This window comes from Chlamydotis macqueenii, chromosome 4 (assembly GCF_036417535.1).
Source record: "Chlamydotis macqueenii isolate bChlMac1 chromosome 4, bChlMac1.mat, whole genome shotgun sequence".
NCBI classification, from domain to species: domain Eukaryota; kingdom Metazoa; phylum Chordata; class Aves; order Otidiformes; family Otididae; genus Chlamydotis; species Chlamydotis macqueenii.
This window is the reverse complement of record NC_141559.1, coordinates 48490808-48508560: the sequence shown is the minus strand read 5'-3', so window position 1 is coordinate 48508560 and position 17753 is coordinate 48490808. Positions and strand designations below refer to the sequence as shown.

At 45.5% G+C, this 17753-nt stretch overlaps 2 protein-coding genes, 1 long non-coding RNA gene and 1 other non-coding gene across 4 annotated transcripts in view; 1 reads left to right on the top strand and 3 right to left on the bottom strand.

Moving 5' to 3' along the window:
• ING2 (inhibitor of growth family member 2) lies at positions 1 to 4869 on the bottom strand. The gene is made up of 2 exons (XM_086747708.1): positions 4680 to 4869; positions 1 to 1276 (listed from the first exon to the last, which is right to left on the bottom strand). Exons 1-2 carry the CDS (start codon positions 4867 to 4869, stop codon positions 609 to 611), a joined length of 858 nt encoding a protein of 285 aa, XP_086603834.1. The 3' UTR covers positions 1 to 608.
• Positions 4870 to 5519: 650 nt separating this feature from the next.
• Positions 5520 to 13924, top strand: LOC147600972 (uncharacterized). The gene is made up of 3 exons (XR_015258558.1): positions 5520 to 5756; positions 10565 to 10706; positions 13423 to 13924. It is a non-coding gene; the product is annotated as an uncharacterized LOC147600972 (long non-coding RNA).
• Positions 13925 to 14338: 414 nt separating this feature from the next.
• On the bottom strand, positions 14339 to 14605 carry LOC147600971 (RNase MRP). The gene has a single exon (XR_015258593.1).
• An 880-nt stretch (positions 14606 to 15485) lies between these two features.
• Positions 15486 to 17753, bottom strand: part of CDKN2AIP (CDKN2A interacting protein) — a 5315-nt gene continuing 3047 nt past the window's right edge. Inside the window, exon 3 of the mRNA XM_086747349.1 lies at positions 15486 to 17753. This exon is cut by the window's right edge and continues 1874 nt beyond it. Coding sequence (XP_086603475.1) covers positions 17607 to 17753 — 147 coding nt within the window. The 3' untranslated portion in view covers positions 15486 to 17606.

Sequence of the window (17753 nt, the reverse complement as noted above, 5' to 3'; positions counted from 1 at the left end):
TAAAGTCACAAAGACAAGAGTTTAATATTGACCAAAAAAAAAAAAAGCTTAAGTTAGTGGTATTTTCTTCCTTGAAATAACATACTGGTTATATGAAAGTCACTGAAGAGGTCTGCTTTTAGCTCGGAAGACTTTTACAGTTACAGCTGAATTCAAAAACCCTAGTTCCAAATGTGTGATGTTAACACAAAAACTGAAAACTTAAGACCTAGGATAAAGAACAAACTCAGTTAAGATTCTAGCAGTTACTTGAGGCCTTTCAATGCCTTTCCAATAACATGAAAAGTTCTTCAGTATCTTTCCCACCACCACCATTATTTCAAGATTCACAAGGTTTTTTAAAATACTAATAGGGTTAAATTGAAACCAAGCGCCATATGCTTCTAATGTCTTCTGTGAAGGTCTGAAGCCACCCTGTTTCAACTATTTGGTTATTCAGTGCAGAAAGTTAAAGATCACAGAAGGTATAACAGCTTTTAATATTCCATTAATATTATAGATTAAAAATTATTGCATAGTCTTATGCACATTTCCTAAAACAGCGTTCTCTGGAAATTAAACATTTTCATATAAAAAGGAGCAACTCTTTAAAACATGAATTGCTTTCACTACCTCGATCTTCTATCCTTTTTTGATTTGTCAGTACATTTGTCCATCGTTTTCTCATTGTCTCCTCTGCACTTGGGGCAATACCATTTCCCCTTTGGTTTGTAGGTGAGTCCAACACATGAAAAGTGGAACCACTCAATAGGACACTGTTCGTTATCACATCCTATCATTTCGCCGTAAGACACTTGGTTGCATAAGCAGTAAGTTGGTTCATTGGGATCAATTGCAAATTCTACAGGCGAAACCTCTCTCTCTTGTTTGGCTTTGGAGCGTTTTTTCTTCTTGGAAGATTTAGATCTTTTTTCTTTAGGTGGATCATCGCAGTCATCAATACCATTTGCTATATGGCACAGATCACGGCTTTCGCTGGTTCGCTGGCGACGAGGTCTACGTGAAGATCTCTCTGGCTGACAGGACTCCATCTTTGCCTTTTCTAGAGGCTTTTCGTTCTCTGACAGATCTTGAAAACACTGAGAGTGTGTTTCCATTTGCCGGGCTCTATTCTCTACCAGTTCTAGCATCTGAGTAACTATTTGAATTTTTTCATCTCCAAGTTCTTGGCTGTTGATTAACGCACGCTGGAGATGCTGCTGCAAGCGTTTCTTCTGAACAGGATCATTTTCTGACTTGTATTTTTCATAGACATCATCTATTTCTTTTAACGCTTCTATAAAATAAAGATAATAGGAATAATTACACAAGATGGAACATGCTCAAGAAAATACAGAAATGTATTTCTAACTGATGAGAAATAGTATCAATTTTAATGATAGTATACCCTAGCAGGCTAGATCAGATATTTTATTCAAGTTGTATGTCGTCATTAAATCAGTGTTTACGATCACAATCTGTTGCAAGAAAAAAAAAAAAAATCTGAAGTTCTAAGAAAAAGCAAGCTTATTTTAGCAATTGGAAAAAGAAAGGATAACCTAAGAAAGGGGACCATAGCTGCTGGAGTGTGGATAGTCTAGGTCCTGCCTCCATCTGACAAAGCAGGAATTTCTGTCGAGAGTCCTTACCACAGTAGTTCCAAAGCCCTGGCCTACAAACTAAAGCAATCGCTTATTGCATTGGAAGAAACTTAGAATTCATATAATCATTATATGTAACACTTCAGAATTAGGATATCCAGGTTGTCCACCTTTTCCTTCTTATTTATCTAAAGGTTTGGTATTACACTTTCAAGTAGACAGTTATAAAAGGAGTATGACAACTGATGTTACACAAATAGCAAATTTACAATCAGGATTTAAATCAACTTAAACTCAAAATGCTTTTCCCATTACCAAACAAATTACAGTAAGCTGCATTTTAAATCAAGGCTGAACTTCTCAGAATAAGTGACCTACTGTTTAGTGCATCACAGGATATTTTTAAGCAACTAGTAATGAGTGGCTCACAGTTTGACTTCTAAGCTTTTCTTCCTTGTAAGTCATGCAAAATAACTGGATGAGTCGCTGTGAATCTTTCATAAAATTTAGTTCTTAGAAGCAAGTTTAATAAGATTAACAAATGCCTTATAGGCCAGTCTTAGTCTGTACTCTATTGTTTTATATTGCTGGATTTTAAAATAGTATTTTATGTACAGATTTAGTGTAACTTTTCATCTGGAAAAGATAGAGGAATTACTAATGTGGAAGGAAACACATTCGTAGAACTGACAGTTCAGTAGAACTGAAACCTGATGTACAGTGCAAGATACAGTACTGCTTCTTTCAAAAACAACTTAAGGATTTTATTTGAACAGGCAATGGAATTTATGAATGATACCAAACCATTTACTTCGAAAGCGAGAAGATATGCAGTACAATCTATCTCTTCCTAAAGACCAGCACTTCACAAACTGGCTTTTATTTTTAGAGAATTTGTCTCTGTTGTACAGCTGTGAAATGATTAAAGCTTGCACTAAATGGAAGCCATAGATATTATCTCAACATTGTTCACAGTGATTTTTTTTTCCCTGATGACATCCTGAAACAGTAGCTTAAGCATGAACAGCCACTTTTTACTATAAATTCTGAAACCTGTATGACAACAGGAGCCAACAGCATTTTGTTTTTTTCCAGACCTTCACTAAAATTCACTACTCCGCCTGACCAATAACTCACTCAACCTAGTTTTTTCTCAACAATAGCACCCCAGCTACCACTAAAAACAAACTTTGTTTCCCTGCATCTTCAGCTGCCTCTCTTGCCTGTTGTCCTGATGGGGCAGGGGGTGGGGAAACCTTACACTCTGCTCCTGAAAAACATGAAGTAAGGTGCTCTGTAGGCTGTTGAACTAGAAAGGCATAACTGGAGTACAATATTCAGCAGCCACATTATCTTCCACTCAGCCTTTTTTGGGAGGCAGGGGGAAGTGCAGGTGTAGTTACAGATTTCCCATATTGGAAATGTCCCACCCAGAAGAACACACAAGCAGTAACTGTTTGCTTTTTCACACAGGGACAGAGAATAGTGTTCACTCTATGTTGATTATTTCCTGGATGCAGCCCCGAAGATATGCTGAGCACTTTAAATGGATCACCATCCATTAAGAAGAGAAAAAAACCTTTCAGATTGACAGAGATGCAAGTTCACCAAACTCCTTGTTAGTCCTTAAGATTAGAGAAGGCATCCACACACCCAACTAAATAGCTCTGAAACCTGTTAAAAAAAAACCAAACCCCAAAATACAACACAACACAAAGCAGGGGCAGGTGTTCATTACAGATAATCTGATTAAGTTTGGTGGAGCTAATAAAAGCTAAAAGGATTTCAGTTTTCCAAGCTCAGAGTGGCTTTCTCCCTCCTGCATGAACTACCACTACCTTTTAAATTAGCTGAAGTTATACAGCACTGCTTTTACATCTTCAGACTTGGGCTAAAAATATTTTTACCGATTTTTCAGGAGTTTGTGGGGATTTTTTGCTGTTGTTTTTTTTTTTTTAAACAGTTGAAGACTTTGGTAAAACTAGCAACAAACCTCTGCTTTAGTCCCGTACCATTTTAGTGGCTGGAGGAATACATACAGGAGATATAGCCTAAATAAAAGATTGACTCTATTAAAGATAAACATCGAGTGTTGGTACCGCAGATGAGGTAAACAGCCTGCTAGGCCATCCAGACTGGACTAAAAATTCAAATTCTGCAGATAAGGCTATGCCCTTCGGACTTTAAAAGCACAGAAAACTTACAAAAGCCTGGTCCTACGTATCTTCCTGGGTAATTAGAAAGATAATTGGAAGAATCCCTTTACAACAGCTGTCTTCCGTGGTGGCCCGTTTAAGGTCTGAAAAGCCTTAACGTCCCGTGTCCCCCCCCCCAACCCTGAAGACAAACCCAGACTCCCCCCCGCCCTCAGTAAGGGAGATGCGGCTCTAGTTCCCGGCCCACGCTCCCCGCTGCCCCGCTCCTGCATGGGCCCACGCCACTCATGCAGTAAAGCTCTTCAGGAGCGGGGCCCGCCGCCCCTTCAGGCGGGAGGGCAGCAAACGATACTGCCGCTGCGCAGCCCAGGAGCGGAACGGACAGAGCTGCTATTTAACCCGCGTTTGGGAAGAAGCCCCGTGTATGCATGAAGCAACTTCCCGCGCTACGGACCGGCTCCGTGACCGGAGGAACGGCTGCCAACACTTCACGTAGTCCCACTCCCTGGCGCGGAAGCTCGGCGGGACGGTTCGGTGAGCGGCCCTTTGCCGTGAGACCCGGGGGGGGTGAGGGGGAGCGGCCCCCCCCGCGCGGAGCCGGGGCCTAGCTCCCGGCAGCGAGGCACCGGCGGCTCCCACGGCCCCCGAGGCGGGGCCACCGCCGCCGCCGGGCGCCCTCCGCCGGGAGGGACCGGCCGCCGCCCGCGGCGCGCCGTGCTGGGGCTCAGCCCCGCGCAGGCCCCGGCAGGGGGCCCACTTCGGCGCCCACCCCGTTCCGCCGAGCCCGCCCCGGCTCCGGCCCCTCCGCGTCGGGCGCATGTGCGGCGGCCGGCCTCCCCCTTTCCTGAGAGATTATTCCTGAGATCAGCGAAGTGGTCCCTCCCCCCCGCCGTACTCCGCCCGGTGCCCGGTGGCGGAGGCCGCGTCCCGCAGCGGCGCCCACCTTGGCACTGGGTGTCCATCTCCCGCAGCAGCGAGGCGTTGCGCTGGATGTCCAGCGGCAGCGACTCCACGCACTCCAGGTAGTCCTGCACATAGAGCGAGAGCAGCCGGGCCCGCTCCCCGCCCGGCGTCGCCGGCCCCGCCACCAGCTGCGGCCCCGCCAGCATCATCCCCCCCCGCCAGCAGCACATCCGCCGCCGCCACACCGGGCGCGGGGTCCCCGCGGCGGCCTCGCTCCGCTCCCTGCTGCTGCTGCTGCTACCGCCGCCCCTCTGGCCGCCGGGGGCCGAGCTACACGGGTCGGACCGAGGCGCCGCGGGGGGCGGTACGGGGTGAACGCCTCACCGGGCCGGGTCGCCCCTCTGCGGAATCCCGCGCCCCTTCCCGCCGCGGTGCCGCCGCCGAAGCAAAACCCACTCGGAGCCCCCGCCCCTGGCCGCCAGGCTGCGCGCATGCGCGAGGCCCTGCCCTTATAAGGCGCGGCTGGCGGCTCTGCCAGGGGTTCGCATTCTCCCGCCTTCCCCTCTCGCCCGCTCCTACTGGCCCGGTGTACGGCAAGGGGCGGCAGCCAGTGCGGAGGCGGAGCGTCTCTTAAAGGCGCACGTACCGACTGTTTCCGCGGCGGGGCGGAGCGGTGACCCCTCCAAGGGTCGTCGTCCGATGTAGGCGGCCGCGGCGGGGAGGCTACCGGCGTCCCGCAGCCTGACGGCGGCGCGCAGTGAGGCTGTTCTACCTCGCCCTATGCCAGGTGCCCCGGCGGCGCCCCTGTGTGGGCGGGGGCGGCTGGCCGTTGCGGGGGCCGCGAGGGGCCGCGCGCGCCGGGCTGGGGCTCCCTTCAACGGCCGCTGCCCCAACGGCCGGGCGCGCGCGTCCCTCGGGCACCGCCGCGGCCCTGCGCCCGCCATCTCCGCGCTCAGCCTCACCGAGCAGCCCCGCGGGCCAGCGGCGCCCCCTCGCTATGCGGCTTACCGCCTTCCCTGAGGGGCAGCCGGGGCCGGCCTGTGTCCCCTGCTGCCGGCGCGCCCTGTTGCACCTGTGTGAGGTGAAGGTGAAGAGAGCAGAAATGGCGGCCGGCCAGGTGTGAGTAGTCCCGTTTCGCCTCCTGTTTTCAGCCAGCGGCTGCCGCTGCCCGGTTGGTAGCGGGCGCTGTGACCCGGCGCTGAGGACCCGCGAGTGTCGGGGGAGGGGGGAGGAGATTCGCGAGGGTCCCTCGGGCGTGCCCCCTCCTGCTCTCGCAGGGCGTGTTTATTACCACTGAATAATGCCCTGCTTCAGTCAGTCCCGTCCCCATCCCCATGTTTATTTGCTCTTCCCAAAACATTTTCTGTCCCCTGGAGCCGTTGAGGAGTTTATCTCGAGGACGTGTTGCACCGGTAATGGATTACCCTTGCTCCCTGTGTAGGCCGTAAAACTCTGCACTCTATTTTCCGTCATAATCCTGAACCTTCCCACGTTTTCAGGAGGCAATACAAAAGCTATTTGATCAAGCAGAAAAGTGCAGAAGTTTTACATTTGATCCTGAAACTTTACCCTATGCATCGCCCTCTCATTTTCTTGGAATATTTTGGCATACTAACCTGCCAGCACTAAATCTCTCAAAATGCACCTTTCCAAAGGCATTGTGTCTGACAGGAGGTGAGTGTGAGTAAGTTTTACTGCAATGAAATGTATATACATGTTAAATTGTTTGCAGATGACTTGCATATTTCTCTCCCAAACACTCTTGTGAGCTGTATCTGCAACAGTTTATTTCTGAAGAGCAGTTTTCGTCATGAGGTGAGGTTTGTACCAATAGCGTAGTGACAGGCAATTTGCAGGGAAGGCAGGTTTCAGTCTGGTACACAAAAGTATGCTCCACAGTCAAGCTTTTCACACTGTAGCAGTTGATAGGGTGAGGTGTCTAATTAATGCATATACACCAACTGTAAGAAGTGGCAGTTTAGACTGGTTTTGCCCATAATAAGAGCTACTTGATTTAGCTTTAAAGAAGAGCAAAATTATTTGTGCTATACTGTTACTTAGGGAAGCTGAGTGACATTTTATCCTGAGGAATCATTTCAAGAGAATTTTAAATAAGGCATCAAAGAAGTTTAGCCTTTTAAAACCCGCTTGCCTGCCAACGAATCTCCCAATTTTGACAGATTATCCTGTCTTTCCCAAGGCTGCTGCAGAATTTGGATCAAATGTTGTCCGCAACAAATATAGTAGGAAACAAATGTAGAAATATACATCTTCCTACTGGGAAAGTGATCTAAAGCAGATAGAACTACTAAAAGACTGAGATTTCATCCCCACCATTCTTTCAGACACTTGTCTGATCTTTACTGTATGAATAATAGTTGGTAAGCATCAGGAGAAAAAAAAAAATAATCTTGTGGAGTCTTGAAGCATCCTGAGGAGACCTGTACATTTTGCAGTACGTTGCATTTATCATTCAATACCTGAAAAAAAAGTTGGGAAAAATATGACATCTGGTAAACTTAGAAAAAAACAGCATCAGAGATTACTGAATTCAAGGGTAAAATGAAAAAAAAAAAAAAAAATAATCCAACACCCACCCCCCAACCCCTTCTGTCTTACATTCCTACCTGTAGATAAGTGGCCAGCACTAAAAGAGTAGCCATACTAATCCTGTAGATAACATTTCAAGGTGGCGTGATCTAGAGGTTGTATAGCCTCCATCCTTGGATATTTTTGGAGCCTAACTGGATGAGGCCTGGCACAACCTGATCTGGCTGTGAAGCTGACTCTGCTTTGATGGCCTCCAGAGGATCCCTTACAGCTTACTTTTTTTTCCCTATGATTCTGTGAATGGTGCCAGATGGCTCCATGGCTAGTCCTACAAAAAAATCAGTGTGCTGAGCCTCACTGACTTCATCTGACGAGCCTGCAGATCAGCATCTCACATGATGGCAGTCTGCAAGTATTGTTTTCTTAAGACCCAAGTTCATGAAAGTATTTAAACGTATTTTTAACTTTAAACTCAAGCATCTGTTAAGCTGGTATCCCGCATGACAGTGATTTTCATACGTCTGTATCTATGATGTTGAGTAATTGTAGCTGTAGATGGATGGCTTTGCCCAAGTCAGCAGTGTGTTGGCAAGTTCATAAAAATGAACGGAAACAAGGTTGTAGGCAGTACTTTCAAAACATTCTTTATTACTGCTGATGTCACTCTGGCTAGAAAAACAGGAAGTCTGCAGCTCAGTGTGTCCATGTTCTTAACAGGACATCTTCATCTTAAAATCTGTAACACCAGTAAAACCAGCTGCTTCTTTTTTTTTTTTTTATTGTGACAGCTCAGATTAATGAAGCTAAGCCTCAGATCATTTTATGCTACTTGTCTCATTTTTGCACAAATGTATTTAGGAAGTGAAAATAACCTAGTTACCTTCACTTCCATTGACAGTAAACCACTGCAACTTTACTGTGTGGTGTTCATTGCTATCACTTCTGAGTAACTGAAGGGTCATCAATTGAATTCTTTCATATAATGTTAACAGATAACACTGTACATGCAGAAAGCACTGCTTGTATACCAGTGCAAAAGGACCTGGATTAATATAAGTGATACAACATTCTTCAGAAAGACGTTGGCTGTTTTGAGTAAGTTTGTTTTGAGTAAGTTTATAGTAAGTTTGAATGTCTGTATCATTCTGCCATCTCATGAAGAAATAAAGCTGAGAAATTGATTTCCTGCACAGAGCAGAAAAATAAAATAAATGTGTTCATTAAAAATTAATGTGTTATTTAAAATTAAATGTTAATTACAATTTTTGACTTGGCATCACTTTTTTTTTTCCAACAAGAAACTATGTATGCAGTGTTGGTAAAGAAATAGCCAAGAAAGTCTAATTAGAATAATTCATAACATTTGTTACAGGTGGTTTCTGTGCTAAAAACTTGCTGTTTTGTCAATATGGGGGAAACAGTATCTAAGGTACAGCAGAGATCAGCTAACGTTTGCTGAATTTAAGTGTTGCCTGATGCTTTCAAACACTAAAATAAAGATTTAAATTCTGAGTAGTATTAGGAATGCATCAGTAATGTTCGACCATGTCATGGTTTAACCCTATCTGGCAACTAAGCACTGCACAGCTGCTTGCTCACTCCCTCCTAGTGGAGTGGGGGAGAGAGTGAGAAGAGTAAAAGTGAGAAAAGTCGTGGGTTGAGATAGAGATAGTTTAATAGGTAAAGCAAAAGCCATGCACACAGGCAAAGCAGAACAAGGGATTCATTCACTGCTTCCCATCAGCAGGAATCTCCAGGAAAACAGGGCTCCATCATGTGTAATGGTTACTTGGGAAGACAAACACCATCACTCCAAACTTCTTCCCCTTCCTTCTTCCCCCAGCTTTATATGCTGAGCATGACATCATATGGTATGGGATATCCCTTTGGTCAGCTGGGGTCAGCTGTCCCAGCTGTGTCCCTTCCCAACTTTTTGTGCATCCCCCAGCCTGCCCACTGGTGTGGTGGTGTGAGGAGCAGAAAAGGCTTTGACTCAGTGTGAGCACTGTTCAGCAGTAACTAAACAATCTCTATTAACACTGATTTCAGCACAAATCTAAAACATACCCCCATACTAGCTACTGTGAGGAAAATTATTCTAGCCATAAGAGCAAAGAACAGATTTCCATAGGAAAAAGCTTGCTGCATGTTTGAAGCTTCAGAGGGAAGGAATAGCAGGCTGAATTATCTGGGCTTTTTAAAAGTCAGCTGAAGAAAGCTATAGGCTGTAGAATGGTCGCATAGAAAGGCTATAGCTGACCTTCCCAGAGGCGGTATTCTAGGAAGACGCTACCCTTGCCAGAGCTACAGATGTAGTAGTGTGTTTGTCCAAGTAACCTATTATTGCAAACTTCTCTATCATCAGGTCATCCAAAAAAGATACTTCCCTGTAATGGCAGATGTAATCGCTTTTGATTTTCCTTAAATATTAGGCTTGATTTGTCTGGTGGAACACAAATCCTAAGGAAACAACCGTTATTATTTTTCTCTTTCATTTACATAAGTGTACAACACCTAAAAATAAGACATGGGCTAACAGGAGATCATTTCAATAAGGTGATAAACTAAACCAGTACATTTCCTGAAACACTGGCATGTGTTTTTTTCCCAGCTAGCCTCATCCTCAGCTGTATCAAAGATCTCCCTAGCACCAAGTAACAAATATCTCACGCTGATCAGGAGATGTATGTTCATCCTCATCCAAATACAAACATCTGTGCAAAAACTGGAGAAGTTCCAAGATTTCTGCCCATATGTTCTAAAAGAAAATTTCTTCCTGAGCTCAAATTAGTTGAGGGGAAGAAGGCAGCTGCAATATCCAGCCCATCTTTTTTCTTCAAACTGGTGGGTTCTGTTTATCTCGCCACAAGCAAAGTGAAAAATGGAATAAAGTTTGCAAACTAAGTTTACTTCCTGCTTTCTTTTATAGTAACTATTTATCTGTTTTTACAGTTCTTCCCATTCAGCTTCCATACTCTAATCCCATGTCTGTACCCAGAAGTGTTTTGAGAAGTTGATAGGCCCAAGGTGGGAGATGTTAAGGAATTCACTTTTATATGACATATTGCTTCCATCAGAGCATACTGACATATTGTTGCTTTGTTTGGGGCAGAACCCAAACCCAACAACACTGTGTTCAGGATGCCCTCTGGAAGTCAGCAGGAGCTGGACAACACCAGCTTCTCACAGGTGCTATGGAGCATGCTGGCTGGTATGGGAACTGCAGCCCCTTAGAGGAGGGGGACACTGCTGACCAGCTGAGGGGCAGCATCTGGCTGCTGCAATGGATAGAGCCACACGGATCATTCCCTGTCATTTACAACACGCATCTGTCCACGCGTGGCTGAAGTAACACGTTCCTGTCTTTTTCTCCAGGAAACAGCTTTCAGACAGTGACTCTGCTTCCTCACCTGTTGTTTTAAAGCGTAAATGATCAGTGGATCAGCTTTCTGGCTCCAGAGCCGATTGCCATGCCAAATAACTCAGGAAGTGTGCAGATGACTTTCAGGGAAGCCAGGTGAGGAATGGTAACAAGTTAATCTTATGCAAATATGTGTCAACCGTCTTTATTGTCTTGAGCCCTGAAGCTTGATTCTCTTCCGTTCAAGTAAATGGAAGAATACAGGTGACTTTAATGGAAAAGAACTGAGCTGCTTTTGCCCACTATAAACAAAGGATTTTTTGTGTCCTCTTGCCTGAGCTACACACTAAAATGCATCCTGCATTTCTGTGATTCTGCTACTCAGCACAGGTCATGTGAAAAACACGTTCTTACTTCTTCCTCTTGTGAGGAACAAACATACACAATCACACCTTTGTAATCAAGATGATTGTGAAATGAGGGCAGGCAGTGCACCTGCAGGAAGTTTCAGTACTTGATGGCTTAAGACAGTCATAATACTAGCATATATGTGGATGTTAATTTTCCTTTCCACTTCAGGAAATAAAGGTAGGAGTCATCCAGCCAAATATGTTAAATGAGAGAGACTCTTCATATAAACAGGTCTTTCCCTAAAAATGTCTTCACTGACTGTAAGGGGAGCCCAGGTCTGTTGTCATAGATGTCAGTGAAACGGATTCCACTTCATATGCAGAAATGGGGTAATTACATGCCCATAGTTACCGTTTATGAATTTCAGAATTCCCCTGAAAACAGAGAGAGTTTTGTTATATGTCATTAAAGCTCTCTTCTAGTGTGGCTTTTTTTTTTTCTTTTTGGAATCTGCTTACCCAAACCTAGTACAAATGATTAATCCCTAGTGCAACTGGAAAGTCACTGTACATAGCACTGGAGAGTAATTTCATATCTTCAAAATAACTCTGTACCACCAAATCACCTGCATTCTATGTTTCTTAGGGGTGCTGCTGCTACACAATTTTTTTAGTGTCACCACTTACTTTAAGTTACCAAAAATTAGTATTATTCTATACTACTAATATATGACTAATGTACACTTTTTTTTTTCCCAAGAACTGATAGAGTTTACATCTGATTTATTATTCAGTGGTAACTGTGAGAAAAAAAAATTATTGGTTAAACAAGATTAATAGATCCCTAGCCTCTCAAACATTCTCTTCCTCAAAATAATAAACAGAAGTGTGACATTTGCTCTAGATTAAGGAAGGATTTGGGGTGAAAGGCTATTGTCAAAATATGGGCAGCATCTGACTGAATACGGTTTGTCTCTTAGTCTGCACTTAAAATGTAAAACATCTGAGGATTTTAAAAAATTGGGCAAACATTGGTTGGATCGGCTTTCTTACTGGTGATACAGTATCCTTTGCCCAATGTGATTCATCTCTGACAGTGGCATTTAAAACACGTGGTTTCGCAGTCCACTTGGGCTTAACAATTAATATTACTTCGCTACCAGTGACAATTCAAACGTTAATGGGCTGTAGGCTCAGACATCAGAGCTGAACAATGCATTTTTAGTTGCAGGAATGTTACTGGAGGAAAAAAATACCTAACTGGTAACCACTGGAACCCAATCTCCCATTGCCTTAGCTACAGGCAGTTGTGCTCAGAAATTATCAAGTGCCATTTTCCAATTGGCCTTCAAGGTATTTGAAACTCTTAAGTATCAATATAAGCCGCATTTTTCTGAATGCTCCTGTGTGAGTGTGTCTCCCATGCAGATGGACACCTCTGCTGTCATTTACAAAAGGCCAGCTATGTGTTGGAACAGTCACGTGCAAGTGCTGGTCACACTCTGCTCAGGCCAGCTCTACATTGGCAAGTACCCTAGCTCAGCCACGTGTGGTAACTGTCCTATAATCTCAGGAGTTCAGCGAAATTGCACAGGTTTAAATGCAGGCAAGGAAGAGAAGAGGATTTAATCACAGCCTAGAAATGTATACTTCCGAAAATGGGGGGTTGTGGAGGGGTAACAAGCATAAATGACAGTATTTTCTTAAAAAAAAAACACATTGCCTTGCTAATAGCAATACCTTTGCTGTGGCAGTGGCAACTAACAGAACCATCTAGAAAAATACAGGTTCATTATTGTTAAGTAGACAGAGTGTGGCATATTATATGCTATGCAAAACATTGCAAAAATGCACATTTTACCTGAAAGAAAATCTTACAAAATATTCTACAAAGCAGATATTGCTGTTATTTTCTCTGCAGTTTGCAGCTTGGAGAGCTGGGGGATAGATCTGCCTAGTGAAAGAGACGGCATCAAAACTCATTCAATGTGTGCTTTTTTCCCCCAGTCTCTGGACCACTAGATCATGTCTCTCATTGTCTTCTGTAGTCAAGATGGGGTTGATTTTTGACATATTCTCTCTGTTAACAAATTTGAAGACCAACATTTACCATAAACTACAAGTGAGAAAATTTGTCCACATACAGAAAACTCAAATTGTTAAGGTGCTATTGTGCAATCTTTAGAGTCCAAAAGAAAAAAAAAACAAACAAACCGAAAATCTGTATCAATCGCCGCACAAGCTTCAGCTTGTCTACACAAGCCTGTCGGCAGTCTTCAGCCTGTACTGCAGGTGCTACCTGCACTACAGAGGGATGTCAGCTCATGAAATGTTAGCTTTATAGAGCCTTAGATATATCCTTTCTAGCAGATGAAACTAGGACACTGGGATTTCATTACAGTCTCAACTGAAAAAAAAAACAGAGAACTTCATAGAGCTGTGCCCTAATTTATTGTTTCTTTTGGGATGGGTTCTTTGATAGCATTTTAATTTGAAATCTCTATTTTCCCACGTACATATAGCTGATCGCATGAAGGATTATGGGAGAAAAGAGAGAAAGACACTCAAGTAGTTCAAGTGGCTAAGACAGCAACAAAAATGACAGCTCAAGGCAGGTGGTTTCTCTGCGCACCCTTTCAAAGCTCCTGTGTGAAGCAGTCAGAGCTGCTGAAGCTAGCTTTGCACAGAGCTACGCCCTGCTCTGCACGCTGCTCTCCTCTGCCTAGCACAGGGATCTGACACGGCTGAAAAGATGTCACCGTGAGGCTATTGCTGGAAGAATGGCAGATGTTGGAAACCAGCATGTGCTGTGCCTACATATGGGCCACGTGCCTGTTGCTCAACCGAAAAGAAAGACACTGCTAGTTCAGCAGACCTGGACTGGTGGCGGAGCTTCATAAATACTGAGAGAGCATGAACCAGAAGAAGTGTTGGCGCTGGGCTGCTTGGGTGCTGTTTGGGTGAGGGCAGCACTAATCACATTTTTTGGGCCTGAAATGCTTGAATTTGATGTTATTTTGAGGATCTCTGCCAGTGCTCTTCTCTCATGTTTCATACCCCGATGTGACTGTAGGGCAGCAGAGGGCTTAATTCCATGCAGCTGAGCGCGGTAGCGTATTATTTGCTTGACATACTAGAGGCAAGAACGGCACTGCCCGTTACTTTAATTCAGTTTATCAGCCTGCCCAGTATTTGCGTGCACGACTGCTGCAGGCAGTGGCATCTTGCGCAGTCTCAGGGAGCACTCTGAGCCCCAGGGTGTGTGAGAAGTGGGAACACGCGTCCTGTCAGGCGAACCCACAGCCGGGGGAGCGGCGTGTCCCCACGCGTGCTTTAGGCAGCTCCGCCGCGCTGGGGAGGCGACCGTCGCAGCAGGCAGCTTTCCGCTTTCCGCGTCCCCGCGGCGCTGGCGAGAGGGAGCCGAGGCAGGCAAAAGGGGATGGCCTGAGAGTGAGCCCCGTTCTGTTGGTGCGCCTGCGCACTACCTGCGTCTCTGTGGCCGTGACGAATGCCCGCCCCGCCCTCACCCGCTCTGCCCGGGGGCGTCTCGGCGGAGAACTGCGTGAGTGTGGGGGCGGGCGGGGGCGCGGTAGCGCCCGGCACTCTCTGCCTGCGGTCCGGGGACTTTCCCCTAGGCGGGCGCGGGGCCCATGAGGAACCAGTGTCCTCCGTGCGTGGCCTAGCGAGCAGGTCTTCAGAACATCCCGCCATGTCGGGGGCACCGCGGCCGCTTTATATGCCGTGGCAGCCGGGATGATATACTGGGCAGAGCGAGCAAGCTCGCCGCCCTGTTTCTCTCTCTGCTGGTCTCCGCAGACGGCGCACCGACAGGGAGGGCCTCCGGCCGGCTCCGGGGGGACGCCACGCTGCCGGGTGGCCACTAGACCTGTCCCGCAGAGCACGCTCGGCCGCGGCGCCGCCCGGGAAGGTATTAGGCAAATTGCGCGCCGCGGCTCCGCCCCCCAGGCGGGCGGCTCGATTGGCAGCCGGGCGCGCAGCCACGCCCCTCGCGGCGCCGCCTTGTGGCCACAACCCACCCCCCGCCAGGTGGGAAATACGAGCCCTTGCCGCCGGCCGCCCGACCCGGCGGGAGCGAGCTCGGCAGCCTGCCAACAGCGGGCCCGTGCCCGTCGGCTGCCACCAGAACCACGCCGGCTGTCCCGCAGCCTCGGAGGAAACAGCAGTCACTTGTAATGACTGCGATCTCCTGTACGCCCGCAGAAAAACCAGGGTCAGCTTTTCTTCCGGTTGGTTGCTTTCGCCTGTCTCCCCCCGAGGCACCGCCGCACGCCTCCAGTGTCAGTGCCGGTCCGCGTCAGCGAGCTCCGGCAATTAAAGACCAGCACCCCAACTGCTGCAGACCGGGACGGTCCCCGGAACGGAGACCCAGAGGTTCTAGAATCGATAGGACTGCAGAAACACTTCCTGCTACAGCCAGTTCTCTGAAATTCTCTTTCTTCCTTCCTCCAGTGTTAATGAAACGTTAATAATTTCTCATTCAACTACTTAATGCTTATTTGTGTTGCAGTCTGCTTGTTGAGCTGCTTTCCATGCAGAATGTCAAAGAAAAATGACACACTTCCAGTTTCTATTAACAGTAGCTACAGACTCATTCTTTAATGAATCACAACCAAACATCAAAGAGGAATAACAATTCAAAATTTTTTTTAATAGTAAGCTTAAGTAAGGACTTTAAAAAAAACACATCTAGCACCTTGGCCTTCTAACACAGTTACCCCAACACCCCCCTGAAGTCAGTAAATACCGTGAGGTTCACTTTACAGGTGGGAAACACAGGTTTTAACATTGCAACACGTGCTGCAGTTCTCAACCAGGGATCTGGAAATGCCCGAACTCACAGTGAGAAAAGCTGTACTCGAGATGGCACAGGACGCAATTCCTGCCCTGCAAAAACAGTCATTCTGTGCTTCCACCTGAAGAGGGTGAGGATCTGAAAACTGATCTCGTGCTTCCTGGCATGAACAACACAACTGCTAAGCGCAGCACGGAACACGCTCTGCGCTAGAAGCACGGACCAACCCTTATGCTGCATAAGATGCAATTTCACTCATTGCGTTCCCGACGTCAGGTGGTGCTCCAGAAACACCAAGGGGGAACTCCTGAGAAACCTAACCAGAGCAAAGGGCAACTGAGGACACAGACGCACAGGGGTCAGATGGAGGAAATTATCAACTGGCCATCGGGAAGCACGAGCACCTTGCAGGCTTCAGGTGCTACAGATCACACAGCCATTGCTGTTCAAAATCACACAGGGTACAGCGTAACAATGCCATTGTGGATTAGTCCCAAAAATCACAAAAGAACTTGAAGTCTTTCAGTGGACATCTATAGTACCAAGATCCCAGAAATTCCTATTCACTGCTGTAGTACTTGATCAACGAATCTGCCAGTCAAGTGCAAGGTCTCCATTAAACGATGCTAACTACTGTAATCAGACAAGATTAATTCAAAAATAGCACTGAAGACATTATGTTTTTACAATTACATGTCATTATCCAATATATCAAAACATGCAGTTTGTGCAGGTACTTCAGGAACACTGAAAATCAAAGGTAATCTCCTGCTTTCTTTGCTGCAAGCCATTCTCTACATGGCATAAAAACACAGTAAAGGGCAGGCTCTACTGGTGCGAACACTTTACCATACACTCGCTGTCTCTAGGAGACAGCGCCATCTTCATTTTGCTTGTCTTGGTAAGTGTTACCAAAGTAAAACAGATATTCTATAGGTCCACTCTATCAGGTTTACAGTATTTCAGCTACGCATTCAAAGAAAACAACTCATCCTTGTGGGATCACACCTTGCAGCCACTCAAAGTCAAGCTTTTCTTAAGGTGTTGCAGTTATTGAAATGGCTGGAATAGTTAATTGCCAAAACCAAAGTACTATAAAAGCATATCCCAGAGGTTTTATTGTTTTAGTAGCAGTCCAAATATGCTTAGTATAGAAATTCGCGTTTATTTGAAAAAAAACAAAACAAAACAAAACTGTAAATGATATTTCACAATATAAATTAAATCTGCTTAGAGAGTTTTGGTGGCTGAAGCAGCTGTGACTTGACTGCTAATTGATTACTTGCCGTTATAACATTAAATGGGATCAAACCTGCCAGTATAAAGTTAAATAGAATGAGGGTGTCACTTATATTGCAAGTGTTACAACATCCCATCAAAATAGTCAATCGACTATTTTCTCTCCTAGTATGAGCAACAGTGAACATTACGAGCAACACGTCTGAAACAGATGATTCAACTTTTTGATTGAAATTTCTGAACAACTTTCAATCCTTCAAGTATCATGGTCCCTATATACATACTTCTACGTGGCTAAAAAAGACATGGTAGACAACTGAGCACACTGCCATCAAATTGTAAGAATTACAAAATTGTCAGGTTTTAAACAGCAAATTGTACCTTAGTCATTTAATTAAAAATAGAAGAATTAGGTAGACTATTTTGCAAATAAAACAGCACACTAGTGTGCTACATATTAAGGCATACCTTTAAATGCGCACTTGTCATCTCTAACAAGTTTTATACAATTGCTACCAAGTGAAAGGACTACCATTGTCTTGCAAAACTGAGAAAGAAATACAAAATATCTGGAAGCCTACATTTTTTAAGTACAAAATTAACCTTCAGTCCTTGTGTTGAAATACTATACATGGTACAAACAGCGATTCTCCCCTACAAGATCTCTCGAGGATTTCTTAAAGCTGGAGGTAAATTGGAGGGTTTTGATTCTTCATCCAGAAGTACCAAATCTTCAATTTCACTACCTTTGTATTTTCTTTTACATATCTTCACAATAACTTTCTTCTTGAGGAACAATTT